The sequence below is a fragment of the Lactuca serriola genome, chromosome 8, assembly GCF_051521515.1.
Source record: "Lactuca serriola cultivar US96UC23 chromosome 8, Lser_US96UC23_V15, whole genome shotgun sequence".
Taxonomy (NCBI): domain Eukaryota; kingdom Viridiplantae; phylum Streptophyta; class Magnoliopsida; order Asterales; family Asteraceae; genus Lactuca; species Lactuca serriola.
In genome coordinates, this window is record NC_136415.1 from 210445580 (window position 1) to 210458989 (window position 13410).

General features: G+C 38.0%; 1 protein-coding gene across 1 annotated transcript; it reads right to left on the minus strand.

Annotated features, from left to right (window-relative positions):
• Positions 1 to 7709: 7709 nt before the first annotated feature.
• Positions 7710 to 9302, minus strand: LOC145067825 (uncharacterized). The gene is made up of 2 exons (XM_079014864.1): positions 8157 to 9302; positions 7710 to 7784 (listed from the first exon to the last, which is right to left on the minus strand). The coding sequence occupies exons 1-2, from the start codon at positions 9300 to 9302 to the stop codon at positions 7710 to 7712; spliced, it is 1221 nt and encodes a 406-aa protein (XP_078870990.1).
• Between the last annotated feature and the right edge of the window lie 4108 nt (positions 9303 to 13410).

Below are 13410 nucleotides of genomic sequence, written 5' to 3' on the forward strand. Positions count from 1 at the left end.
TGAATGATTGGAAAAACAATTATCCGAATTATTCTTTTTATTAAAAATGCGATGAAAATAAGGTTTTGAATGCAATGTTTTGGGACGATTAAACGGATAAAGCATACTATAGTGAATTCAGAGATGTCATGTCTTCTGGTGCAACATTTTATACAAACAAGTAAGTTTTTCTACTATATGTATGTTTTTTTCATTATATGTGATCGATGAATACACAATAAGTATGCTTATGTAATTATTTTTAAATCACATGTGATTTATCAATTGTCAACAAGTATACCGATGTGATTATGATTGTATTCATATGCGATTGATGAATGATCAAAATGTATTGTAATGTGATTATTATTATAATCATATGTGATTGATTATTTATCAACAAGCATACTGATGTTATTATGTTTTATAATCACATGTGATTGTTGATTGATTAATTCTCAACAATCAACAAGTATGTTGATGTAATTATTTTTCTAATCATATGTGATTTATTAATTGTTAACAAGCATTCTTATTTGATTTTTTGTTTAATCATATGTGATTAATATCATTATTTTTAGTTTATTTTGATTATGTCGTTATATATGAAACATGTATGCATTGGTTTTTGTTCCATTCATTGTTATTGACCATCAAAAATTATCTGTTACTGTTGGAGCTGGGTTGTTAACCATCAAGGATGTGAATTTGTACAAGTGGCTACTTGAACAATTTTTGAAGTCTCATTCAAATAGACAACCATTATTGGTTTTAACGGATCAAGATCCAGCATTAAAGCAAGCTGTTGATTCGGTTTTTTGTCATTCAAAGCATAGATTTTATGTGTGGCATATCATGAAGAAACTGCCAAAAATGTATTTTTTTTTTATATGATTGCTCCTGTTAGTTATATATGATTGAACATATTGGGATATATAAAATATTTTTAATCACATATGATTTTAATCATACATTCATTAAAGGTTAATACATTTAAGATTGTTATTAAATGGTAATCACATAAGATTTTAGTCATATATTCATTAAAGGTTAATATATTTAAGATTTTTATTAAATGTTATTTTGTTGTAACAGATTCTAATCGCATATGATTAAAGCACGTTATTTGTTGTTTTATGTTTATAATAACATGTGATTTAATCATTTTAAGTTATGTGATCTTATTATTACTTTTATATTTGAATATTAATATGTGAATCACATGTGATTATTACAACTATCTGTGGAATTTCTTAAAAGCACCAATTTCAAGAAAAGATTCAATAAGCTTGTTTGGGACATGTATATTGAGTGTGATGTTTTTGAGTGAAATTAGGAACCATTGATGAAAGAATTTAATCTTGAAGATGAGAGGTGGTTTAAAGTTATTTTTAAAAATAAGGAAGCATGGGTACCTGCATATTTTAGTGATTTCCAATGTGCAGGTTGATGAAGACAACATCAAGGACTGAGAGCATTAATTCCTTTTTCAATTCATACCCACAAAGGGGAAATTTTCTTCTACATTTTATAAAGAATTACGACAATACCATTCAAAAACAACGATATAATCAACGTGAACTTGATCATAAAACTACATTATTTGTTGAATTCTCCATGTATGATAGAACAACATGCAACAAACGTCTACACAAGCAAGTTATTTTTTGAAGTTCAAAAAGAGATTTATAAAGGAGGATGGTATTGTGATGTTAAAGATTTAGGCGAGGGAGATGGATGAGAACTTTTTAAAGTTATGCACATGAACCATAAACATGAAGTAAAAGCAATGTATAAGGTATTTTATATTATCATAATGTTATAATCAAATGTGTTTTTAGGTATATATGATTATAATGACATGCGAATATAATAAGATGTGATTAATGAAAAATTTAATTTTTTAAATCACATGTGATTATAATCAGATTTTATTATATGTACATGTGATTAAAATCACATGTGATCATACGTGCCACTCCGGATATGATTATAGGTACCTGTGTTAAAATCACATGTGATTATAAGTACATGTTATTACAAGTACATGTACAACCAGATATGCTTATAAGTGCATGTATAATCAGATGGTTAAAATGTTGATGAACATAAATTTTGATCGTTTTGGTATACTTGGTATACTTTGTAGACATGCTTTCAAAATGTTGATGAACATAAATTTTGATTCAAATCTGGATAAATATATTCTTAGGCGATGGAGAAAGGATGTAATATCTTCAAATTATCAACTATCAAGAGATCGTTTTGATGAAGAGGATGCAGATGTTACTAAACTGGTCAATTGAGTATTTTTCAATATTGAATATGCTTTAGATACCGTGAGAGATGATAAGCAGAAGCTAGCATGTTTTCAAGAAAAAACACAGCTTTTGTTGGATGATGTGAAGAGTAATTCTTCAAATGAAGTGCCTATTACAAATTTTGATGTTGTTGAGAGACTTTATAAGGTTACTATACCAGAAGATGATGAGACTTTTGTTCCAAATGTTTAACACAATGAAGGATGTAGAAAGAAAAGGCTTATTGGTGAAGTTGAAAAATCAATTATGAAAGTTCAAAAGAAGAGTAGAAAATGCTCACTATGTGGTAAAAGAGAACCACACAATAGTCGTATATGTCAAAGCAGATTTGTTGCTCAAAAATGATGTATAGTATACAATGTTGATAAGAAGTGATAATCATATATGATTTTTTTAAGTAATAATAACATTTGATTTTTTGAGATTTATTTTTTGATTATTAGTTTTCAATATATAAGCATTATATGTTCATAACAATTGATAATAATCATAGTTGAGTTTGTTTTCAATTTTCATTACAAGTGATAATCATATGTAAGTGTATTTGATTTAACCTGTTTGTCTATATTACATATGGTTATCATATGTTATTTAGTACTCAAACTATGTTTATGCTTTAAATCACATGTGATTGATGTATAAATCATACATTGTTCATAATAGATGCAAATTAGTTGTGACAACCCGAAACTTCCACTTGGTACATCTAGTCAGTTAATCTAAGTTAAACTCATTTATTTTAACTCCTAACACTGATTAAGGGTTCATTTAAGCGTTCTAAACTTGAGTACAACCAAAGTCTAGAGTAGGAACGAGTCAGCAAGTCATATAGTGACGAAATCGGGCCATACACCCCTTTTGGAGGAGTGTGCAGCAGCACACATGGGTGTACGGCCGTACACACCCCTCATGGCCACACACCCACCCTATATAAAGGGTAGAACCCTTTCCCTTCATTCCTTTCACTCTTTGGCAACACACTACTCCTTTTCTCTCAAGATTCTTGTGACACCCAATTTTTTTTTGCAAAAATTTTAAACTTTTAAAACCCATCTTAAGTTAAATTAAAACAACTGAAATAGTCATAACATAATCCATCAACTTAATAATCATATAAAATAAGTGCGGAAGTAATAATAATAATAAGGTCCCAACAAAATAACTAGTAGCGATGTCCCGATGCTCCATGTCAAGCCTTAGCCTCTTTAATCTTAGCACCTGAAAAGTTATAAGGGAAAAACGTAAGCACGAAGCTTAGTGAATTCAAACACAGACATTGTACTAACATTCATATTTACTAGCCCTAATCCATTTTCCAATTATAATGATAAAGACAAAGAACGAATCAATGTCTATATTACAAGAAGGACTTGTAGGTTTGAACCGCACCGGGAAGATCCCGTATCATTTGGCCCTAATCACCGCACCTCACGAAGAGTATTACGTTGGTGATCTTACCTACCCACCGCACCGGTAAATCCGTATCCTTTGGTGGTGTCCCCATATCCATAATTAGTTACATACAGTGCACATGTACGAATTAAAACAATACTTATATAGCATGCTTTTATAATAAATTCAAATAATCACACACGAGCTAACTAGCAAACACAATCATCAATACAACGATGTGAGAGAACTCACCTTGAGTGAGTATTAAGGATGGCTAACAATCAAATAATGCTACCAAGCTTGAGCAAACTTCAAAACCTCGCCTAAGAAGGACTAAAGGTTAGAAACGAGAAGTAATGAAGCTACGAGTTGAGAAAAGAGTAATCACAGCAAGGTCTCTAAAACAGACCTGCTGTTCAAAATGGATTTACTCCAAAATCTAAAACAGAAACATAGCTTTAACTAAATTTTATAGGAAACTATGATTGCTCAGGATTCCATAACTATAAAGAACTCATTCTAACTCCAAAAGATGAATTAAATATGAATTTTACAAATTGGTGTATCACTTCTGTCTCCAACAATACAGTCAAGTGATGTTGGCCAATTCTACCCAACTTGTGAGTAGAATTCGTCCAAAAGAAAATTAAGAGAAGTAAAGGACATAAAATTGAAAGTCTCAGAGTTGGAATTGAATGAAAAGCATCTCTCAAACTCCAGATATAAAATTCACATTGTGGACAATCACAGCACTAGCAAAAGCTGGTGACTGCCCACTGACCTGGAGTGTGGATCCATTCTAACCAATTTATAATTGGAAATAACACCCCATATTCTCCAGATATTAAATTCATAATATAAGGAACATATAGAAACTTGGAATCACTCTGGATCCTTTTCCAAGCCTTAGAAATGATGAAAACAAAATGACATATCAGAACAGACCCGGATTAGACCTAACAGCAAAGATGCCATTCTTTCACATAGATAAAGCCCTTATCAGTGAGGTTGGCCTTCTTAAGAAAGTTAGCCAACTCAATTTGTGAACTTTTGGAACTGGTTTGGGGTCCGTTTGAGTTCTAGAGATCCAGATATGATTTTTACAAAATGACTACAGATCTGATGGAAAACAGAATCGTAGCCACCCGTGATTCCTTTTTGGCTTATCCATCCTTCTCCTTTTGAAACACATTTTAAGATGTGTTCATCATCCCAATTCAGTCCCCATGATAATGGTGGTACTAAAAAGGGTTAGGGATCATTAGGATTTCATTTAGCCTCAAGGATGTAATAATAATCAACATGAAAATAAACATAAGCACATAAAATCATCATTCTCCCTTTTAGGGTTTCCATGATCTTTTGCCACATGTAATCCCCTAGATCCATCATCCACCATATATGGGGTGAAGATAGGATCTTGAGATGATGTATAACATACAATTACAAATAAAATAAGAAGGAGAAGAGGTGAAGATGAAATCATAAAACTAGAACAAGGTTATGAATCAAGTTGTAAGAAAGGATAAGGAGGTTCATACCAATACGAATCAAGGCTGGAAATGAACAAGAATTAAGCTCCAAACAGCCCCTTGGCTGCTCTTGATCCCAAAGAGAGAGAGAGGGATGATTTTTGAGAGAGAGGTAGGGTTTAGAGTGTTTTCCTTGTGTGTGTTCCAAATGATTCAATTTACACATTAAGTACTATTAACTAGATGGACATTGCAAATAGGCCCATAGCCCATGGACTTCAAAAAGGAGTTTACAAGATGATCAAAAGAGTCCAATAACATAAGAAATCAGATATTGGTTAAATAAATTAACCCAAGGTTACAAGGATAATTAAATTAAAATAACCAAACGTACCGAGAAAACCCGGGGCGTTACAACTCTCCCCCACTAAGAACGGACTTCGTCCTCGAAGTCAACACCTAGAAACAGATCCGGATAATGAGTCCGCATCTCACATTCCGGTTCCCAAGTCCATTCCGATCCCTTCCTATGTTTCCATTGCACCTTAACCAGGTTTATAGTCTTGTTGCGGAGAGCTTTCGTCTTTCGTTCTAAAATAGCGATTGGTTTCTCAACATAATTGAGACGCTCGTCAATTTGTATGTCCTCCAGTGGTATCACAACGGTCTCATCAACAACGCATTTTCGTAACTGAGACACATGGAACGTATTATGAATTAGACTAAGCTCGTCAGGAAGCTCTAAACGGTAAGCCACCTTCCCCACACGAGCTATGACCTTGTAGGGTCCAATGAATCGGGGTCAAGCTTTCCCCGCTTCCGAAATCGAATCACACCTTTCCAGGGGGAAACTTTAAGCAACACATAATCTCCCACCTGGAACTCAAGATTGGAGCGTCTTTTGTCGGCATAACTTTTTTGACGACTGCTCGCTGTGACCAAATGATCCCGAATCACTTGGATTTTCTCCGTGGTCTGTAGCACGATATCGGTACTCCCAAGTACCCTCTGCCCAACCTCGCCCCAACAAACGGGCGTCCTGCACTTCCTCCCGTACAAGGCTTCATACGGAGGCATTTTAATGCTCAAGTGATAGCTGTTGTTATAAGAAAACTCAGCTAGATGTAGATGGTCATCCCAACTACCCCCAAAATAAATCGCACATGCCCGAAGCATGTCCTCCCAGGTCTGAATCGTCCGCTCACTCTGCCCGTCTGTCTGCGGATGGAAGGCGGTACTAAAATGTAATCGTGTGCCCAATTCCTCTTGAAACTTCCTCCAGAACCGAGAGGTAAATCGGGTGTCTCGATCGGAGACGATAGAAATGGGCACCCCATGTAATGAGACAATCTCCCGAACAAAGATCTCGGCTAATTTCTCCGCCGATGAGCTCTCCTTTATAGCCAGAAAGTGAGCACTCTTAGTCAAACGATCAACAATCACCCATATCGTATCTGATCCTCGGGCAGTTCTAGGAAGTTTTGTAATGAAGTCCATGGTTAGATGCTCCCATTTCCATTCAGGAATCTCCAATGGTTGCAACTTCCCATGCGGTTTCTGGTGTTCCGCCTTGACCTTCCGACAGGTCATACATTCTTCCACAAATCGAGCCACATCATTATTCATTCCATGCCACCAGTAAGCCTCATGAAGGTCCCGATACATTTTAGTAGCACCAGGATGGATAGAAAATTTTGACTTATGAGACTCATCCATTAGGGTTTTCTGATTTCCCCCGGTATATGGGACCCAAACCCTACCGTAGCGAGTCAGCAAACCCCGCCCGTCTCGTTCCATCTTAGGCAACTCTTTCCCAATCTTCTCACGCCTGATGTTTTCCTCCAATATTGCCGTCTTTTAGGCGTCCCGGATTAGATCTAACAAAGACGACACCATCATGATCCGGAGACACTTAGCTCGAATCGGTTCGGCAGATTGTTTACGACTGAGAGCATCAGCTACCACATTAGCTTTACCGGGGTGGTAGTGAATTTCACAATCATAATCTTTTACCATATCCAACCCTCGGATCTGCCTCATATTCAAATCCCGCTGCTCGAACAAATATTTTAGACTCTTATGGTCAGTGTATATGATAAACTTCACTCCATAGAGATAGTATCTCCAAATCTTAAGAGCGAAAACAACAGCCCCAAGCTCCAAATCATGAGTGGGGTAGTTTCGTTCATGGGGTTTCAGCTGTCGGGAGGCATAGGCTATCACCCTATCTCGTTGCATTAACACGGCACCAAGACTTTGAAGCGATGCATCACAGTAAACCACCATATCCTCAACCCCATCAGGTAAGGCCAAAATCGAAGCTTCACACAATCGTTTCCTTAACTCATCAAACGCCAGTTGCTGCTCCGGGCCCCAAACGAATTTCATTGATTTCTTGGTCAATCGGGTGAGTGGTAAGGCGATTTTAGAGAAATTTTCAATGAACCTCCGGTAATAACCGGCTAAACCCAAGAAACTGCGAATTTCAGAAGGTGTTTTTGGAATCTTCCATTGTTTAACCGCATTAACCTTGGCTTGATCGACCTTAATACCGTTTTCTCAATGTTAGAGGGTGAGTACGGAATGCTGTTTTCTCAATGTCTTCTTCACGAACCCGCATCTGATGGTAACCGTAACGTAAATCAATCTTGGAAAACCAAGATGCTCCCTGAAGCTGATCGAAAAGATCGTCAATACGTGCCAACGGGTACCTATTCTTTATCGTGCGCTTGTTTAGCTCCCTATAATCAATACACATTCGCTGGGATCCATCTTTCTTCTTCACAAAGAGAATAGGAGCACCCCAAGGCGAGCAGCTTGGCCGTATAAACCCTTTATCACTTAGATCTTGAAGTTGATCTTGGAGCTCTTTCATTTCAGGTGGTGCCAAGCGGTAAGGAGATTTCGCTACCGGAGTCGCACCTGGCACCAAATCAATGCGAAACTCCACTTGCCGAACAGGTGGCAAGCCAGGGAGTTCCTCCGGAAAGACATCGCTGAAGTCGGAAACGATAGGAACGTCATCTAGTGCTATAGCAGAAGAGCAAGAAGCCATAGCCAGGCGGGGAATGTCCCCCTGAATAATAAGTTCTCCACCTCTAGGGTTTCGAACACGAACTTGCTTCTTACGACAGTGGATTTCCGCATCAAACGCATCAAGCCAATCCATGCCTACGATAACGCAGAGCTCTCGCATCGCAATAGGGATAATATCAATAGGGAATTCAACTCCAGAAAACTCGAGAGTGCAACCCCGATAGACATCGGTGACAGAAATAGTGCGGTTGTCGACAACATCGACAACCATTGGGTGAGCCAATTTTCCGATACTACGCCCCAAACGATTAATAAACGTGTGAGATACAAAAGACTGGGTAGCACCGCTATCAAACATAACAACATCGGGCTTGGAATCTAGCAAATAAGTGTCTGCCAGTGTCGTTGTAATCACCGGCTCCTCCACAGTCATCTGGTGAGCACGACCTCGTGTCACCATAGTGGTTCCCTTAGAGGATGATGCAATTGCAGGATTTGTACCCCTGTCTCCTTTACCAATCTTCAACTTCAGGCATTCAGGCTTCTTGTGTCCCGTCTCGTTGCAGTGATAGCAGACGGGAACTGCAGAAGTAATATGAGGAACTGCACTCGCAGGGGGAGCCCTACAATTCTTCCAATGATGCCCTGGCTTTTTACAGTTGTAGCATATCAACGGATTTTTCTCGCCCTGACTTGAAGACGGCTTGTACTCATACCTTGACTTACCACCCTGCTTTTGCTTTTTCTGGGCATCTCCGGATGTCTTGGATGAGGTGTCATTGGCCTTCCTCTTGGTCTGGGTCTGCAACTCGATTTCCCTCCTCCTCGCTGCATCCATGATCGCGGATAAAGTCGGGAACTCCTGCATGCTAACGAATTCCCGAATCTCGGTACGTAGAATGGTAGTGTACCGGCTGACTAACCAGGCCGCGTTCCCAGCAAACGAGGGGCAAAAAGATAGCATCTCCAAGAACTTGGCGTACAGGTCACTAACGGATTCAGTAGTCTGCTGTAAGGCCATGAACTCTTGCTGCATCCGCTGCTGCTCCACCTTAGGCACATATTGTGCCTCGAACCTCTCCACAAATTGGGCCCAAGACATGGCCCTCACTTAGTCTTCGTTCAATAGGGCGGTGATGGTGTTCCACTATGTCTTTCCCCTTTTTCACAGCTGATTCATGGCGATCACTGCTTTGTACTAGTTCGGACACCCAACACTTATGAAGGCGCCCTCAACATCTGACACCCAGGGCTTAGTAGCAACTGGGTCGGATTCACCATTCCAAAGAGGAGAGCTACACTTGTTGAACTTCTCGAAGTAGTATGCCGAATCCTGAACAGGCAGAGACAGTAACGCCGCTCATCCAGAAGAGCACCGAATTGGTTGATTATGTCGTTGGTCACACCCGGGATTAGTTCGTTGAAACCGTTATTGAATTCCTCAACGACAATATCCCTAACTTGCTCCATTTGGAGCTGATTAAGTCGAGCAGGCGGAGCCATTGGTATCCACAGAAGAAGGAAAATCTTAGAAACAATTCAGTCTAGATATTTCTAGGAAGACAAAACACTCAGCTTGCCGAAAATTTTTCAACCTTGCCCCGACTCGAAACCGGCACCGATGTTTCAAATAGTAGGGGCCCTTCTACTACCTTCCACACAAGTTCCAATTTCGCATTCGCGTCTAGTTTCAAAATTTCCAGTTCGCTCTAGTCGTTAATTTTACAACTCTCTCACATGTTAACACTAACTAAGTGTGTAATCTAATATTTTAAGGCTAGTAGAATCCAATTCATCGTCAACAATTTAACATAAACATTTAACATAAGAAATAAGGCTTACTTGGCTGGCTGACTGGTACACCGCGACATCTTTCACTACTAGTCTTCAGAAAGTTTGAAAAATATTTTAAAAAGAAAATAAACTCTTATAGAGCCTCAAATTTGAGTCTAGAACATCCACAAGAATGCCTAGTTCCCTCAAACTGTGGCTCTGATACCAACTTGTGACACCCAATTTTTTTTTGCAAAAATTTTAAACTTTTAAAACTCATCTTAAGTTAAATTAAAACAACTGAAATAGTCATAACATAATCCATCAACTTAATAATCATATAAAATAAGTGCGGAAGTAATAATAATAATAAGGTCCCAACAAAATAACTAGTAGCGATGTCCCGATGCTCCATGTCAAGCCTTAGCCTCTTTAATCTTAGCACCTGAAAAGTTATAAGGGAAAAACGTAAGCACGAAGCTTAGTGAATTCAAACACAGACATTGTACTAACATTCATATTTACTAGCCCTAATCCATTTTCCAATTATAATGATAAAGACAAAGAACGAATCAATGTCTATATTACAAGAAGGACTTGTAGGTTTGAACCGCACCGGGAAGATCCCGTATCATTTGGCCCTAATCACCGCACCTCACGAAGAGTATTACGTTGGTGATCTTACCTACCCACCGCACCGGTAAATCCGTATCCTTTGGTGGTGTCCCCATATCCATAATTAGTTACATACAGTGCACATGTACGAATTAAAACAATACTTATATAGCATGCTTTTATAATAAATTCAAATAATCACACACGAGCTAACTAGCAAACACAATCATCAATACAACGATGTGAGAGAACTCACCTTGAGTGAGTATTAAGGATGGCTAACAATCAAATAATGCTACCAAGCTTGAGCAAACTTCAAAACCTCGCCTAAGAAGGACTAAAGGTTAGAAACGAGAAGTAATGAAGCTACGAGTTGAGAAAAGAGTAATCACAGCAAGGTCTCTAAAACAGACCTGCTGTTCAAAATGGATTTACTCCAAAATCTAAAACAGAAACATAGCTTTAACTAAATTTTATAGGAAACTATGATTGCTCAGGATTCCATAACTATAAAGAACTCATTCTAACTCCAAAAGATGAATTAAATATGAATTTTACAAATTGGTGTATCACTTCTGTCTCCAACAATACAGTCAAGTGATGTTGGCCAATTCTACCCAACTTGTGAGTAGAATTCGTCCAAAAGAAAATTAAGAGAAGTAAAGGACATAAAATTGAAAGTCTCAGAGTTGGAATTGAATGAAAAGCATCTCTCAAACTCCAGATATAAAATTCACATTGTGGACAATCACAGCACTAGCAAAAGCTGGTGACTGCCCACTGACCTGGAGTGTGGATCCATTCTAACCAATTTATAATTGGAAATAACACCCCATATTCTCCAGATCTTAAATTCATAATATAAGGAACATATAGAAACTTGGAATCACTCTGGATCCTTTTCCAAGCCTTAGAAATGATGAAAACAAAATGACATATCAGAACAGACCCGGATTAGACCTAACAGCAAAGATGCCATTCTTTCACATAGATAAAGCCCTTATCAGTGAGGTTGGCCTTCTTAAGAAAGTTAGCCAACTCAATTTGTGAACTTTTGGAACTGGTTTGGGGTCCGTTTGAGTTCTAGAGATCCAGATATGATTTTTACAAAATGACTACAGATCTGATGGAAAACAGAATCGTAGCCACCCGTGATTCCTTTTTGGCTTATCCATCCTTCTCCTTTTGAAACACATTTTAAGATGTGTTCATCATCCCAATTCAGTCCCCATGATAATGGTGGTACTAAAAAGGGTTAGGGATCATTAGGATTTCATTTAGCCTCAAGGATGTAATAATAATCAACATGAAAATAAACATAAGCACATAAAATCATCATTCTCCCTTTTAGGGTTTCCATGATCTTTTGCCACATGTAATCCCCTAGATCCATCATCCACCATATATGGGGTGAAGATAGGATCTTGAGATGATGTATAACATACAATTACAAATAAAATAAGAAGGAGAAGAGGTGAAGATGAAATCATAAAACTAGAACAAGGTTATGAATCAAGTTGTAAGAAAGGATAAGGAGGTTCATACCAATACGAATCAAGGCTGGAAATGAACAAGAATTAAGCTCCAAACAGCCCCTTGGCTGCTCTTGATCCCAAAGAGAGAGAGAGGGACGATTTTTGAGAGAGAGGTAGGGTTTAGAGTGTTTTCCTTGTGTGTGTTCCAAATGATTCAATTTACACATTAAGTACTATTAACTAGATGGACATTGCAAATAGGCCCATAGCCCATGGACTTCAAAAAGGAGTTTACAAGATGATCAAAAGAGTCCAATAACATAAGAAATCAGACATTGGTTAAATAAATTAACCCAAGGTTACAAGGATAATTAAATTAAAATAACCAAACGTACCGAGAAAACCCGGGGCGTTACCATTCTTCAACCGCACACCCTCTCAAGGCCTAAAAAACATGAGTTTTCCATCACCTAGCTTATCATACATGAAGGAACTATTGATCCAAGCCTTGAATCATCATGTTCTTCACTCTTTAAAGGAGTACGGCCGCACACCTTCATAAGGTGGGCCACACACTCCTAAAAGACCCTCCAAAGTGAGAGTTGGACTTCCATATTCGAGTTGGACATGAACCTAGCTTTGCTGCACCTTGGAATTGACATTTTATACATCTTCATGTGGGGTGTACGACCGTACACACCTGTGTACGGTCGTACACACCCTTGTGCATCAGCACACTCCTGTGTGCGACCCCACACACACCCTAGTACCACAAACCCACTTTTAGGACCCTTAACTTGCACTATGATCGGGTATAGACCTAGAACACTTCATGGATACAAGTATGGACCTTGAAAACACCTCAAAAGCACCTTCTATCATGAGTGTACGGCCTCACACCCATTGGTCCGCACACCTATGGACGTACACACCTTTAAGGTGGCCAAACACGTCCCTCATGCAATCCTTTAAGGTTCTAAAACTTAGTGCAAGTAGTCCCAAGTTCTTAGAGTGGTTCTCCATCACATTTATTAAAGAAATACCTTTATTTGACTCCTTTATGTGTCATTACATGTTAATTAGGATCAAATCGTGTTCAAGGCTTCACTTGAACATCCGGCATTCCGTATCGATTTTTCATTCAAATCGCCCGAGGTGAGTTCATACCCCTACACTTTTCCGAGTTTTTCATTTTTTTCAGGGGGAATACAAGCAAAAGTACAAGGAAACTTGTGCTCAAAGTATATTATTTTGTTTAAGATAATTATATTTTCAGAATGCTTTTAACACGGAAAACAGTTTTATCAAACGATTAACAAATTAACTTGTAGAACCAATTTTCAAAAC

Excerpts from the sequence above, each read along its gene's own strand:
- LOC145067825 (XM_079014864.1), bottom strand. The coding sequence starts at position 9,302 with ATGTCTTGGGCCCAATTTGTGGAGAGGTTCGAGGCACAATATGTGCCT. Across the intron at positions 7,785-8,156 it reads TCGTTTCCGACTTCAGCGAT|ATGCGGGTTCGTGAAGAAGA; the intron begins GTCTTTCCGGAG and ends GGTTACCATCAG.